This window comes from Canis lupus, chromosome 30, assembly GCF_003254725.2.
Source record: "Canis lupus dingo isolate Sandy chromosome 30, ASM325472v2, whole genome shotgun sequence".
Taxonomy (NCBI): Eukaryota; Metazoa; Chordata; class Mammalia; order Carnivora; family Canidae; genus Canis; species Canis lupus.
In genome coordinates this window covers 29,065,782-29,082,544 of record NC_064272.1, presented here as the reverse complement: position 1 = coordinate 29,082,544, position 16,763 = coordinate 29,065,782, and the positions used below count along the sequence as shown (strand labels likewise).

At 38.4% G+C, this 16,763-nt stretch overlaps 1 protein-coding gene across 10 annotated transcripts in view; it reads right to left on the bottom strand.

Moving 5' to 3' along the window:
* TRIP4 (thyroid hormone receptor interactor 4) overlaps positions 1–13,189 on the bottom strand; it is a 57,338-nt gene extending 44,149 nt beyond the window's left edge. For 4 of the 10 annotated variants that reach the window (XR_003146045.3, XM_025472499.3, XM_025472501.2 and 1 more), the window contains exons 1-5: positions 13,031–13,187; positions 8,508–8,677; positions 7,727–7,860; positions 3,187–3,399; positions 1,525–1,603 (exon numbers count right to left, since the gene is read on the bottom strand). Coding sequence is in view for 8 of the 10 variants with exons in the window: in XM_025472499.3 (XP_025328284.1) it covers positions 1,525–1,603; positions 3,187–3,399; positions 7,727–7,860; positions 8,508–8,677; positions 13,031–13,131 (697 nt within the window). In the remaining 2 variants the exon portion in view is untranslated. Of the gene's footprint in view, positions 1–1,524; positions 1,604–3,186; positions 3,400–7,726; positions 7,861–8,507; positions 8,678–12,702; positions 12,996–13,030 lie in introns of those variants that run through there. The other 6 variants (XR_007407284.1, XM_049104171.1, XM_049104172.1 and 3 more) reach the window with 5 other exon arrangements.
* Positions 13,190–16,763: the final 3,574 nt, after the last annotated feature.

The following is a 16,763-nucleotide window of genomic DNA, read 5'->3' as shown; positions in this document are numbered from 1 at the left end:
TGTAAGAAAAACACTTAGTGGTTTTTTTTTTTTTTAAGATTTTATTTATTCATGAGACACAGAGAGAGAGAGGCAAAGACACAGGCAGAGGGAGAAGCAGACTCCCTGCAGGAGACCAAAGGGGGACTCGATTCCAGGACCCCAGGATCACAACCTGAGCCAAAGGCAGATGCTCAACCACTGAGCCACCCAGGTGCCCCAACAAAGATCACTCGAACTAAAGATAGAAAAAGATTCCTTCTAGACTCTCATAAACCTGATGGAGTCCCTGTATTTAAAAAGCCTCAGAGCCTTTTGTGTTTCCCTTCCCCTCCCCCAAACCCATGCTCCAAAGGCTCCTGGGTAGCACTCGTCCAATCCACCCTGTATACTGTCACGTGACACTTAGAAGTATCTTTTCTTATAACAATGACCTTAAAGAAATCCTAAGTGAAAATATATGCAGACATGTTCAATCTCTTCAATAAAAAATTTAAGTATAAAGACAAAAATATTTGAAATGTCAAAACTCAGTAGTGACAGATTTTAGTCACTGCACTATTGTAGATTGGTACATTTTGGTAAATACAGCAAATACATTCTAAGTGTCAAAAATTATCACAAAGACAAATACCATATGATTTCACTTATATGTGGAATCTAAAAACAAAACAAGCAAACAAACAAACAAAAGCAGAAAAAGACCCATAAATACTGAGAACTGGTGGTTGCCAGAGGGGAGGAGGATGGAGAGGTGGGCAAAAAGGATGAAGGGGAGTGGGAGGTACTGGCTTCCAGTTATGGAATGACTAAGTCACAGGGATAAAAGATACAGCATAGGGAATACAAGCAATAGTATTTTAATAACATCATACGGTGACATATAGTAGTAATTATACTTGTGAGCACCTCACAACATACAAAACCGTCAATCACTATCTTGTACACTTGAAACTAATATGACAATTTGTGTCAATTATACTTCAATTTTTAAAAATCATATTCTTAAAAAATTTAAAAATTAAATAAAACTTTTGTTTTTTGTTTTTTAAAGATTTTATTTATTTATTCATGAGAAACACACACACACAGAGGCAGAGACACAGGCAGAGGGAGAAGCAGGCTCCATGCATGGAGCCCAATGTGGACTCCATCCTGGGACTCTAGGATCATGCCCTGGGCCAAAGGCAGGTGCTCAACCACTGAGCCACCCAGGCGTCCCACTTTTTGTTTTTGTTTTTAAAGATTTTATTTATTTATTCATGAGGGATATACGGAGAGAGGCAGAGACATAGGCAGAGGGACAACTGGGCTCCCGGTGTAGAGCCCAATGTGGGACTTGATCCCTAGACCCCAGGATCATGACCTGACCTGAAAGCAGATGCTCAACCACTGAGCCACCCAGGCATCCCTGTTATGTGGTTTTAATAACTTTAAAAAAAAATACGATTGTAGAATAAATGCGTGAATAAATTGCATATTGCATACCAGGATACAAGAAAGCAACAATTACAGTTACAACAAAATCAGAAGATTACTGCCTACCTGACATCAGTTTCTTCAACAGTTTCTGGCTCTTGTTTGAATCACGTTGTAAAATATCCTGTTCTTCACGAGTACATACCTATAAAGTAATAAGAGCAGGATACATGATCCAATAGTTACATTAATTTTGTTGGCCTGATATACCTAAAATGTAACCTCAAATTATACATTAGATATGGCAATAAAATAATGAAATTGTTGGTGCTTTTTTTATCCAAACACACACACCAAAAATACACGTATCCAAATGAGTTTCCTTAGTCTCTTTCCAACTCCCCCCCGCCCCCACTTTTTGGGAAGATTTTACTTATTTATTCATTAGAGACACAGAAAGAGAAAGGCAGAGACACAGGCAGAGGGAGAAGCAGGCTCCATGCAGGGAGCCCGATTGTGGGACTCAATCCCGGGACTCCAGGATCACACGCTGAGCCAAAGGCAGACGCCCAACCACTGAGCAACCCAGGCGTCCCTCCCCCTTCTTTTATAAATCATAGAAAAAACTGATCTCACTGGAAGTGTCCCTGAATGACTTCTTAAAAAAGAAAAAAAAAATCTAACCTACCTCCAAATGACAATGATTTGCCATCATTTAGAATATTGAAAAAAATATACTTTTTTTAAAAAGCCTTCCAGTTCTAATCATGAAATGTAAGTCTTATAGAAGAAATTATAAGCAGATGTCTTATTAGAAAGAATCAGAAAAAGCAAATTACAGTGCCACCAGTGAAAACTAGTCTAATTTTTTTATCTATACATATTTCATTTCTTTGTCTTCAAATATTACCTATTTATAAAATAATGAATACATGAAGCAAAGAAAAAGTTCTGTTTATTATAAAATCACTGCAGTTGTAAGAATGGAGGCATAAAAGGAATTATTTAAAAACAATTTCATACTGAGTTTATAAAACTGCAAAACTTCAAGGCCAATGTTTTTTATATTACTCTGTGTCTTGAACTGAAGGACGCATAGGATCTAGTGGAAAATATTGAAGTTGCCTAGAAGTTCCCTCAGTGGCATACAAAGTTCCTGCCAGTAGCTATAGGGAATTTCTCTAGAGAAAGCCCCATATCAGAGGACATTTATTGCCATTTTATGAAATTTTGGTTTTGTTTTATGAATATTTATTTTTTATGGTGGACACTTAATTTTTCAGGTCATCCGCCATCCAGGTTATTTTTTGAGTGTACTGAATAATTAAAGGACCTATCAGAGAAGGGAACATAAAGCAATATAAAATGGATGCCTTCATCAACACCAATGCCATTGCTTCTGCCAGCCCACTAAATGGCAAAACAAGTTTTCCAGACAACTCATTAGGGTGTTTATAAGATAGTCATTACTACCACACTCTTGAGGTCATTCTCTCAGACAAACAAGGTGAAAAAAAGGTGTCCTGGAAATAGAAGCTATAATAACCTGTTATAAGCACAAGACTTGAGAGTCCTCAACAATTTATCTACTCAGAACACTTCTCCCTAATAGGCCTCAGTACTAAGACATAGCCTTGGGTGTTTGATTAATCAAATTCCTGCTACTAGAATTTATTAGAAATCTGAGGGAAGACATTTCCTAAGTAAAAGAGAAATTGCCAGGGATGTGGCAATTTCTACATATTCAACCAAAGGTCAGTAAAATAAAATATAAAAGAAACAATTTACCAGAGTACCACAGAAAAAGCAGGGGCCAGAGCCCTCTTGTTCACAGACAATACGCCCACAGATCAGACAATTATTGATCAGCTTGTGCTTCTGGCCCAGGCAATCACATGGATGGCGACCAGGGATCAGGACTGCAAGCCTGTCCTGTCCCTCTTTTGTGTATAAACTGACAAACTTTGTCTTCTTCTTTAAGGAGTTGCTGTTCTCTTGTGCCTAATTGTACAAAGATATCAGAAATAACATCAAATAGTTAACAGCAATGAAAATAATCAAGAAGAGAAAAACCTCAATTCTGTTCTATGACAACTTATACACCACCTAGGAATCATGACAGAAGGAAAGGAGTGGGAGAGATACAAATTAAGGGTTATCATCAAGGATCTGAAGATAGGTTATATTCTAGAAAAACTAGCTGATATGCCTTGCTTTTTCTATTAGTAGCTTTCAGCCCTCTATTATAGCTGGTAGAAGGTAAATGTAGCAGTATAAACTATTTATGTGGCACATTTAAGCACAACTAGAGTAGAGATTATAAGAAACAAAAATTCCACTAGTAGATGATACAGATTTTGAAATATGATAAAAAAAATATGAAAAATCAAGAAAGGGGTGCTTGAGTGGCTCAGTTGGTTAAGCATCCAACTTTTGATTTTGGCTCAGGTCATTATCTCAGATCATGAGATGGAGCTCCAAGTTGGGCTCAACACTCAGCAGGGAGTCTGCTTGAGATGCTCTCTTCCTCTCCTTCTGCCCCTCCCCCTGATCATGCTCTCTCTCTCTCTCTCTCTCAAATAAATAAACCTTTTAAAAAAAAGGAAAATCAAGAAAAAAATGGCTCCATCAGAAAAAGATGACACAATAGAAAATGATCCTGAGGTCCTAGGATGGAGCCCTGCATCAGGCTTCCTGCTTAGCAGGGAGACTGCCCCTCCCCCTCCACTCACACTTTGTCTCACTTTTCTCTCTCTTTTTTTTTTTTAAGATTTTATTAATTTATTCATAAGAGACAGAGAGAGAGAGAGAGAGAGAGAGAGGCAGACACAGAGGAAGAAGCAGGTTCCATGCAGGGAGCCCAATGTGGGACTTGATCCTGGGTCTCCAGGATCACGCCCTGGGCCGAAGACCGTGCTAAACCTCTGAGCCACCCCGGCTGCCCTCACTTTTCTCTCTAAAATAAATAAATAAAATCTTAAAAGAAAATCAGACATACATATTTCATTTATGCATTTTTACTCAATATTTTATGAATGTTTTCCCTAATTATATATTCTGGAGAACAATTTTATTACTTGCATGGTATTCCATCAAATGAGGGAACCATATTTATTTAATCTTTTACTGTTAAACAAGTCAGTTCAAATCTTCAAGTTTTTTTTTGCATATATATTAAGATTGATTTATTTATTTTAGAGAGGGAGAGAGTGCAGGAGGCAGGGGCAGAGGTAGAGAGAGAGGGAGTGTCCCAAGCAGACTCCATGCTAAGTGTGGAGCTCAATCTCACAACCTTGGAATCACAACCTGAGCTGAAAATAAGAGTTGGTCACTTAACTGACTGAGCCACCCAGGTGCCTTTGTATGTATTTCTGCTTACTTAAGTTAGATTTTTGAGTCATATTAATAAGTCAAAAGGATATGAACACCTCTATGGTTCTTGATGTATGCTGCCATACAGTCCCCCAGAAACCTTAGGCCAATTTGCACTGCCACCAATAGTGTACAGGGGGATCTTGTAGTAATACAACTTCACCATCACTGAATATTCTATTTATTTTATTTTATTTTATTTTATTTTATTTTATTTTTTAAGATTTTATTTATTTATTCATGAGAGACACAGAGAGAGGCACAGACACAGGCAGAGAGAGGAGAATAGGCTCCATGCAGGGAGCCCGATGCCGGACTGATCCTGGAACCCCGGGATCACGCCCTGAGCTGAAGACAGGTGCCCAACCACTGAGCCACCCAGGCATCCCAATATTCTATTTTTAAAATTTTGGAAAAAAAAAATTGGGGGATGCCTGGGTGACTCAGCAGTTGAGCGTCTGCCTTTGATTCAGGGCATGATCCCAGGATTCCGAGACTGAGTCCCACATTGGGCTCCCTGAGAGGAGCCTGCTTCTCTCTCTGTCTATGTCCCATGCCTTCTCTCAGTTTCTCATGGATAAATAAATAAATAAATAAATACATAAAATTAAAAAATAGAAATCTTTTAACAATTTATTTTTTATTTATTTTTTTTAATTTTTATTTATTTATGATAGGCACACAGTGAGAGAGAGAGAGAGAGAGAGGCAGAGACACAGGCAGAGGGAGAAGCAGGCTCCATGCACCGGGAGCCTGACGTGGGAATCAATCCCGGGTCTCCAGGATCGCGCCCTGGGCCAAAGGCAGGCGCCAAACCACTGCGCCACCCAGGGATCCCAACAATTTATTTTTTTTAAGATTTTATTTATTTATGATAGACAGAAAGAGAGAGAGGCAGAGACACAGGCAGAGGGAGAGGCAGGTTTCACGCCGGGAGCCCAACAGGGGACTCGATCCCAGGGCTCCAGCATCACGCCCTGGGCCAAAGGCAGGTGCTAAACCACTGAGCCTCCCAGGGATCCCAAAATCTTTTAACAATTTAAAATTATATGTAATACTGTAGGGATTTAATGTGTATTTATTTGAATACTAGTATGGTAACCAATCATTTTGGTGTGCCCTGGACTTAGGAAAATCTCAGAATACGGCACTCTCAGTGCTAAAATTGAGAAAGTCTCAGGCATTTAGGGTGACAAACTGGTAAAGTTAAATATCTTTTCATGTTTATTGGTCATTTGTTTTTTCTTTTGCTTGTGATGCTTCTTTACTTATTTTATTCCACTTGATAAAAGGCTTTTAAGTCTCTATTCTTTTCCCTTTAACTTAACATTATTTTGTAAACACTTTGCAATGTTTTTTTTACATGGTCATCACATTCAGAATTTTTGGATCACCTCTCTTCCATCTTGGCATAATTATTCCTATTATGAAATTTAGTTTGTCAAATTTCCCTGATTATAAATATTTCTGCTTACGTCACAGGGCTATTTTGAGAGCCATGAGAAAATACAAAAAAACTCTAAGAAATGAATGATGATGACGGTGGTGGCAGTGGTACATGGCCCAAAGTAGGAACATTTGTTTTTTATTTTTTCAAAGATTTCATTTGGGATGGCTGGGTGGGTCAGCAGTTGAGCGTTTGCCTTCGGCTCAGGACATGATCCTGGAGTCCCGGGATCAAGTCCTGCATCAGGCTCGCTGCATGGAGCCTGCTTCTCCCTCTGCCTATGTCTCTGCCTCTCTCTCTTTGTGTCTCTCATGAATAAATAAATAGAATCTTTTAAAAAAAATTTTAAAAATAAAGATCTCATTTATTTATTTGAGAGAAAGAAAGAATGAGCAGTGGGGAGAGGCAGAAGGAGAAAGAGAAGCAGACTCCTAGCTGAGCAGGGAGCCAAACTTGGGGCTATATCCTAGGACCTGGAGATCATGATCTGAGCTGAAAATAGGTACCCAACTAAATGAGCCACCCAGGTGCCCCAGGAACATTCCTTTTTTTTTTTTTTTTTAAGATTTTATTTATTTATTCATGAGAGACACACACACACACACACACACACACAGAGAGAGAGAGAGAGGCAGAGACACAGGCAGAGGGAGAAGCAGACTCCATGCAGGGAGCCCGATGTGGGACTCAATCCTGGGTCTCCAGGACCACGCCGTGAGCCAAAGGCAGGCGCTAAACCGCTGAGCCACCCAGGGATCCCCCCCAGGAACATTCTTAATAACAGCTAGAATCATGCATTCTTTTAGTAAAAAAATCCATATACAAAATGTTGAAGTCCTGGTGCACTTTATTAAATATTTTCCATCTTATATATATCTCTTTCTCAATCTCATTTCTAACCAAGATGTCCTTTAATAACTATTTAATCAGGCTGCAAAAAAAAAAAATCTACCATATAAGGGCACCTCAGTGGCTCAGCAGGTTAAGTGTCTACCTTCAGGTCAGCCCTGGTGGCGCAGCAGTTTAGCGCCGCCTGCAGCTCGGGGTGTGATCCTGGGGACCCTGGATCGAGTCCCACATCGGGCTCCCTGCATGGAGCCTGCTTCTCCCTCTGCCTGTGCTTCTGTCCCCTCTCTCTCTGTGTCTCTATGAATAAATAAATAAAATCTTAAAAAAAAAAAATAAGTGTCTACCTTCAGCTCAGGTCATAATCCTGGGTCCTGGGATGGAACCCATCGGGTTCCCTACTCAGGAGGGTGTCTGCTTCTCCCTTTCTCTGCTCCTTCCCCTGGCTTGTGCTCGCTCGCTCTCTCTCTCTCAAATAAATATATAAAATCTTAAAAAAAAAAATCTACCATGTAAAAAGTGATATATCATTTTTCCATAAAATTCATGCATTTTTTGAAAATTGCCATTCTAGACCAATTTGTACACTTTGCTTTCTGAAAAGTATCAGTCACCTCACCTTTTCCATAGAGCTAGAAAAAGATTCATTCTACAAGCACTCACCTTGGCCAAATCAAAAGGTGTTTTGACCTCCTTGGTTGTGTCAGGTTCAGCAAATGCAGGAACTTCCTGTCTATTTCTTCCTTTTCGCCTACTCCTCTTTAACTGGTCTCCTGATCTCTGCCCATCTAACATTTCTTTAAAGAAAAAAAAAATTACGTATATATTTATATATATGTAAATATATACATACACGTACATAGATTGATAATAGCCGGATTCATTGATGAACTAACAGCTAATATAGAAAAGATGACGCTTAATATTCAGAGTAAAGATATGAACTCAGGCAGCTTTTAACGTTAGTTTTTCCTCTCAAACCAGAATTAAATTTAAACCATAATTTTCAAGATAACTGATGATAAAGACTACTAACTAGGATTCAACAGTAAACTAAAATCTAATAAATTGTATAATGACTTATTTAGGTTGGTGTTTATCTTTTGTATCTTTTAACTAGTTACCTCTAAGTGCTATTCATACTAAAACTGGTCAACACTTACTTTTATTTGGGTATACATATGACTTAAAAGTGTTTTTTTAATCCACGGATAAATTTTTCAAACTATTCTGAAACCACATATGTATCTGCAAACAAGCATTTTTGTGGTATTTTCTTTTGAAAAGTCTGAATTAAAACAATATTCATTACAGTTTGAGTTGAACTGAACTAAAAATATGCATATATATGATTCTGCTGTGAGGAAACAGCAGTGGCGAAAATATCAGGTCCTATAAACCAGCCCACTTACCAATATTTCAACCCTGAATTATATTAACTTACCATCTTTTTTGAAGGACTGAGGCAGAGCATCAGAACTCAACTCCTGATCATTCTTTTGCCATTTGGTTATAAGCTCCTCAATGAATTGACCTTTTTTGTCCTCATTTCCCTGAAGGAGGTCAGTAACATATTCTCGTATCTCTTCAGCACTCTCAATTGACAAAACATACCTCGGGAAGCAAAAATATAAGTTCTTGAAACAAGATCTGCTTACACTATATCTTTCAATAATCACAACAGAAATCAAGGTAGTACAAACCACTCATCAATCCATTAAAGTGTTTATTTTGAGCCAAATTCTATGCTAGACGCTAGGGATCTAAGTTTGATTATGACAAAAATCCTGACCTCAAGTAGTTCATAACCCAACCTTCATATAATCTTGTTAGAAGATTAGAACCAACGTTTTGGGGTTTGTTTGTTTGTTTTATTTTTTTAAAAGATTTTATTTATTCATTCATGAGAGACACACACACACAGAGAAAGAGAGAGAGAGGCAGAGACACAGGCAGAGGGAGAAGCAGCTCCACGCAGGGAGCCCGATGTGGGACTCGATCCCAGGTCTCCAGGATCAGACCCTGGGCTGAAGGCAGGTGCCAAACTGCTGAGCCACCCAGGCTGCCCAGAGCTAACGTTTTGAAGATAGACTATGGAGCTGTCCTTAACATAGGAATACTTCCTCTAACTACATACTTGCAATCACTGTATTTTCTTAGCAACATAAATGACTTAATAGCTATACTACAAAACCTTAAATTTCTTTTTTGTTAAAAATATGAGTATATAGGACAATCTAACCAGTTGTTGATTTAATATTCTCAAAAAGTATAATTCAGGGAAGCTGGCTGGCTCAGTCAGTAGAGTATGCTACTCTTAAATCTTGGGGTTGAGTTCAAGCCCCATGCTGGGTGTAGAGATTACCTAAAAAAAAAAAAAAAAACTTTTCTTTTAATCTTTAAAAAATTGTAAATCAAGATTAGGATCACATTAGAATAAGCAGATCTATTTTTTTAAGCAGATCTATTTTTAAGGAAATGTTACAAAGGGTTCCTAGAACAACAGTTCAAGTCAGTATAACTTTTCTAAAAATTGACAGGCCAATATATTTGAACTGCCTTAAAAATAATCCACTAATCCCATTTAAAGGACTCTATGTGAAATATGAGACACAGGAAAATTTATGCAAAAGAGTTAACTGCATCACTATTTCAATGAATGAAAAACTAGAAGCTATTTAAAACATCCACTGATGGGAAAGACTAATGAATTCAAGTTTTTGGACTTTACAAAATGTAACATACTGCCGCTAAAAGTGAAATTTATGAATGATTATTATTGACCTGAAAAAATGCTTTCATATAATAAGTGAAATACCAAGATAGAATGTAGAGCATATAATCCCAATTGCTATAAAAGAAATGTATATATACAGACACTTAAATATAGAAAAAATGGCCAGGTTATATACCAAAATGATTACCATTGAGTTATATCATTAAAGAGAGTTTATTTTCTTTTTTTCCCCTAAGATGAATATGTTTTGAAAATGTATTACAATATGCATAGGAAAAACTCTAAGAGAGAAACAATGATTACCTCTGGATTGTGGTATTACGGTAATTTTGGTTTCCTCCTTTATCTCTTATCTTTTTTAGGTTTTTACAGTGAATATGTTACACCATTAGGAAAGAAGGAATTGAAAAAATAACTTGTAAATTAAGAAATCAGACCATGAAAGCATTCTAAGATCTGAATAAACTGTAAGTCAGACACACTGGTATCAGATACAGGAAAAACTATAATGCTAAATCCCTTTAAATTAAAAAAAAAATCATGTGATTGTACCATCACTAGTAGCATAGGTATTAGGTTGTTTTCCTAATGTGGTGGTACATTTGCAGAGTTATGATCTATAGGTGAATAAACCTGTGCTTTTGAGCCTCATTAAAAGGATCTTCTAATCCATCATAGATTTACAAAGATACAATTGTTTTTCAAGACTTTTACAGTTTAATCAACTTGATCCCGAAACTGAGCAGCCCCCTTGAAAAGATTAATTGCTATCAATTTCTCATAGAATTCTTCTGCAAAGAACCTCCCCGGATCATTTAAAAGTGGTGTATTTAGGGCAGCCCCGGTGGCGCAGCGGTTTGGCGCCGCCTGTGGCCTGGGGTGTGATCCTGGAGACCCCGGATGCGGTCCCACATCGGGCTCCCTGCATGAAACCTGCTTCTCCCTCTGCCTGTGTCTCTGCCTGTGTCTATGAATAAATAAATAAAATGTTTAAAAAAATAAATAAAAATAAAAGTGGAGTATTTAAACTACCAGGGAAGTATTTAAAGATTTCCAGAAACATCGGAATGAATGTTATTTTAACTATTTACAAAGTATCATAAGAAATAGCATATATCCAAATGTGTTATATACAAAATCTTATCAAAATAGGGTCATGCAAAACAGGAGCTAAGGCCGATTGTAGTACAAAGTTTATTTGCTAATCTTGTGTACAAATCTTAATGTTCCATAAATGTATCACTGATTAAGAAGGTACTAGTTCTGCACTGTCTGTAAAAATTCAGGCCACTCGTGCCAAATTGTTTAAGTTAGTGCACTACCACGGTACTATTTTTTAATTAGTACAGGCAAAGCACAGCAAATTTACACAAAAATGCTTTGATCATGGCATCATGGCCTGTTGTGCAATTAATTACTAGTAAAAACCTAGTAAGTCAAATGAGTTCAAATACCATTATATTATAGGTAGCTTCAGTGCTTTTTTAAAGCTTTGAACAATTCTTATAGAACTTATGAGTAAAAAAATGCAAGCAGGTATTTAGCCATACTTCAATTGTAAAACTTAAATTTCTGATCACTGCTTTTTAAGGGTGTAGATAAATTTAACTGAGAAAAATCTAAGGCTTCAAAATGAGCTGTTAAATCACAATTTATGAAAATCAGAATTTTCCTAATACTGGTTAAGCAGACAAGATACAATTGAATACTGAGACTAAGAAGACTGCATCTAAGCATACCACATTATTGATCCATCAAAAATAGCCTCAATCTTTGTGTTGTTTTTGTTCTTACCGAGTGACTTTTTCTGTTTGGTATATTGCAAAGTCTCATTATCTTATTAGACAGCATTCCACTTTTTAAAAAATGTGTTTGAAAAAAAAAAAGAAAACTAACCTGATTTTGCTTCAAACAAGGGTAAAGATAAGCCATGTGATTTTGTAGCGTTTTTTTTTTAATATAGTTTATTCCAATGTTTAAAACAAAAACCTTTAATACAAGCTTTTTAAATAGTCTCCTTGCCAACAAGTCTGTTTTCTCCAAACTCAGAAACTCACTTCCTACAAAAGCCCTAGAAATGGCAATTCAGGTTTCACCATCTATGAACAAAAATCAAATCAAGAAGCCCTTTCAGGGGCAGCCCCGGTGGCTCAACGGTTGAGTCTGCCTTCGGTCCAGGGCCTGATCCTGGAGACCCGGGATTCAGTCCCACGTCAGGCTCCCTGCATGGAGCTTGCTTCTCCCTCTGCCTGTGTCTCTGTCTCTGTCTCTCTCTCTCTCTCATTAATAAGTTTTTTTTAAAAATCTTAAAAAAAAAAAAAGAAGCACTTTCAGGCTCTTTGACCAAGACCAATCTTTGCAGAAGTCTTGCCCTCTGCCTCAACACTGCCCTTCCACTTACCCACCCTTTAGTTGTGGGGTGAAAGTCATCCCTTGAAGTAAACCTTCCAAGTTTCTCAAATCTTAGTGGGAGTACTTTACTCCATGTTCCCACAACACCTTACATTTCCTTACATTTCCTCCAATCATCAACCAGGCAGAACCCAATGGGCTCAGTTGTCTTTGTTGCCCTAGCACCGGTTATGTAGTGCAACAAACATACTAAAATAATCCACTGAAAGCAAATAGTAAATTATGTCACCATCTCCACTTCATAAGAATTATAAATATTAAAGATAAGCCCGGCTAATCATTCATTTTACAGGCGAGGAAACTAATCTATGCAGAGGGAAATCAAGTTGTCAGAGGCTCCAAAATGATAAATGACAACCAAAAAACCAGAACGTGGGACTCCTCAGTCAGAAGCTATTTACGCCTTAACACCGCAGCCTCAATTCAAAGTCCAGATCCTAACTGACACAACCCAGATCCCGGCAAACTAAAAATCCTCATTGCAAGGTACCTCTGGAAAGACCACTTGGCTTGCCCCTTGTCTCCAGCATCTATACGGAAACCGGCTCCCGGGACAGTCATGGAGGACTAATTATCAGAGATTTGGCGTTCTCCTAAGAAAAAAGGCCTCCCCGGCCGATTGTGGAGCCTGAATGCCCTAATTCCAGACGCTGAACTGTAAAGCCAGAGGTCAAGATTCAGCGCCTCGAGACCGACAGTAGCCCTTTTTATCCTATTCCTTGACTCTCATCAACTTTTAAGTCCTCCCCGCTTCCCCTTTCGCTCAGCCAAGTGCCATCCCAGAGCTCCTTCCCTCCTGGGACCCGAACCGGCCTCACTGCATGATCTCCTCGCTGACATCCAGGCCGAAAGTTTTCCGCAACTCCTGGGTGCACCAGCCCACCAGCTGCTCCCGGGACGCCGCCCCAGCGACCGCCATCTTTCCCAGCCGGAACCAGCTGGGTTCCAACCACCCCACGTCCGGCGCCGGACTACTCCCCTTGGCAACACGGACCTCGCTCGCGCGGGTTCCGCCGGCCGGCACCGCCCTCGCGGAGGCACCGCCCCCAGCACAGATCCCGCCCACCGCTGCCACCTCCTTTTTCCCGCTTCCTGGCGCTGTTGACGCTCCTGCCGGAGCTCGTCCGCCCGTGATTTTTCTGCGTGGTTAGAACTAGGGTTTCGGAATCGGGAATCCTGCCAACCCAGTACGATTACCTATAACGCCCACGGCCGAGGAAAAGATAAAAATCTTAATCTGAGATGCCAGCTTTTAAATTTTTTCTGGTTTTATATAAAACATTTAAAATAGCTCTTGTGGGGACACCAGGGTGGCTCAGTGGTTGAGCGTCTGCATTCGGCCCAGGGCGTGACCTCGGAGACCCAGAATCGAGTCCCGCATCCGGCTCCCTGCAGGGAGCCTGCTTCTCCCTCTGCCTGTGTCTCTGCCTCTCCCTCTCGGTGTCGCTCATAAATAAATAAATAATTAATTAATTAAATATATATATATATATATAAAATAAAATAGCTCTTGCAAGCTAGAGGAAGCGCTGTAAGGATTTGTTTTGGTGGTACTGGTTTTGTTAATATCCATGTGGTCCAATGCTAGATGCTTGCTGCTAAAACCTCTTTATTTTTTAAGCCAGGTCTTTCCCAAGAGGGTCAAGACAACCCGAGAAGCTCAAGGGGAGGCGGGAACTTTAATAAAACAGGTACTGGGATTTGGCTTTCAAGGATTTCCACCTAAATTCCCTAGTGAAATTTGTTTTGTTTTGTTTTGTTTTACTTCTGTAATACTTTTTTTCTCTGTCAACGATGTCCTTTTAAATTTTTTTTTTTAATTTAAATAACTGTTAGTTGGGAGCACCTGGATGGCACAGTGGGTTAAGTGCCTTCCGGACAAGTCACTATCTCAGGGTCCTGCTCAGCCGAGAGTCTACTTCTCCCACTCCCTCTGCCTAACCCCCGCCCCCCAGCTTTCTCTCTCTCTGTCAAATAAATTAAATACTTTTTTGAAATTGCAGTTAGTTAAGGTGCAGTATAATATTAGTTTCAGATGTACAATATAGTGATTCAACACTTAATGTAACACCTGGTGTTTATCACAAGTTCATTTCTTAATCCCCATCACCTTTTTAACCCATCCTCCATTCTGCAGTGGTTTTATATTTTCTTAAAAATTTATTGATTTATTTTAGAGAGAGCAAAAGAGGGAGGGGCAGAGGGAGAGAATATCTCAAGCAGACTCCCCACTGAGCAGGGAGCCTGAAAGTAAGGCTTAATCTTGAAACCCTGAGATCATGACCTGAGCTGAAATCAAGTCTGAGGCTTACCACTTAATGGACTGAGCCACCCAGGAACCCCTTGCAGTGATTTTTTAAAAAGTCAAAGTATTTCAACCTGAGAAGACTAGACTTCTATGTGTTTCATTCCATTGGACAATGGACTGGAGAAAATTAGCCAGACTATTCTGGAGAACTTAATATCCTCTGATATATTTCATCAATAAATTTTTCTAACGATTTTATTTTTTTAGTAATCTCCACACCCAACATGGGGCTCAAAATCACAACCCTGATATCAAGAATTGTACTCCACTAAGCCTACCAGGCACCCATCAATAAATTTAATTGACTGACTTTTTGTTACATTTACAGATTCTTCATTCCTATTAGGTAATGTAGACTAAGCAATTGCATTATTGGATCCTGCTTCACTGTTTTATACTAATATTTTCATTGACATAAATCAAAATTATATAAGTATTGATATACATTGGATGTAGATTGCCTTTGTTATTAATTTAGAAAACATTTTATAGCTTGAAAAAACCAAATTATCTGTGAATGTAAGTTAATAGTGGGTACAAATTTTGTTTCTTCATAAAAATATGCTACATTTCATATTAATATGACATACCCAAATTGTTTACCTGTTTCTGTATCTGTTCAGTTCCCATAATTTGAATGTTAACTTCTTGGAGACAAACTATCACAAGATTGTTTCTACAATAGGACTTAGTACATCATATAAATTATGATGAAATTATTAGGTTCTCAAGAATAAAGTATTCTTTTACATAAAGCATATGTTAATGATTGCAATCTCTAATTTGTAATGTATATAATGCAATGCAATGCAATTTACAGTCATTATCGTTTATTAAAATGCATTTCTGCCTGAGCAAAGCAAGTGTACTTATTTAACATGACTTAAGATATTCCTTTGCATAAATTTAGGCAGATATTTCATACATATCTACTACAACTTTTCATAATGCCCTAGGCCTTTGAAATTTTCAAATTCATACCACACAAATCTCTGTGTTTCTTTTTTTAATTTTTTCTTCTCTGTTTTTTTTTTTTTTTAAGATTTTATTTATTTATTCATGATAGTTACACAGAGAGAGACAGAGAGGCAGAGACACAGGCAGAGGGAGAAGCAGGCTCCATGCACTGGGAGCCCGACGTGGGACTCGATCCCAGGCCTCCAAGATGGCGTCCCGGGCCAAAGGCAGGCGCCAAACCGCTGCGCCACCCAGGGATCCCCTCTTCTCTGTGTTTTAACTAAAGGAGAAGCACTTCCTCTAAGCAAACCTTTATTTTTTTGTTTTTTTTTTTTTCAAAGCAAACGTTTAAATTAAGAATTTTTGCTAGACATCACTGCTTGTTTCCTAATTTTTTACCTTAATATGCATTCTTCCCTGTTGTTAAAAGACAAACATACAAATGCAGCTATAGTAATAGATTGCTCCTCTTCTGTGCAAGGTTTATTTGCAATTCTTTCCAGCCATTTACTTGACTTGTGAACTAAGAGAAAAGACCAGCAGAATCTCTATGCTATCTAAACTCCACTGGAATCTGAGATATGAGTTTGAATTAAGTAATTCAGGCCTTTGTAGAAGCCACTTGAACTGAAAAAGAGAGAATGTGTATTGAAGAATGATTGTGTATTGAGACGGACATGATGATAAAGAAGAAAGGAATACCCTGGGGCTTGTTGATTTTTCTGATAGGAATTCTAATATAGTCTTAGACTCCAAGGCTTTTTTTTTTTTTTAACGATTTTATTTATTCACGAGAGACACAGAGAGGCAGAGACACAGGCAGAGAGAGAAGCCAGCTCCCTGCGGGGAGCCTAATGTGGGACTCTATCCCAGGACCCTGGGATCACTACCTGAGCCAAAGGCAGATGCTCCAACGCTAAGCCAGGTGCCCTAGACTCCAAGGCTTAAACAAAGCTACAGGTAATTTCCAATATGTTTCTATTATAATATAATTAATAGAATCAGAATACAATTAACATATAATTTCACCTGTTGTCTAGATCCTTTAATCCTTTTTTCAAGATCCTTTAATTCTAAAACAGTAAGTATTTGTCAATTCTGTTGAAGTACTGAGAAGGCTATTTTCCACAAGTTCAAGCATAATTTATTGGAGAGAATTGATGCCCTGCTTACATTTTCAGGATTGCCTTTAAAGTGAGCATTTAACAAAATACATCCCAAGGCAAGTTCATCTGATTATGTTATGTTTATGTTTCATGCATGGTTTTGAGATTGAAAATCACTCC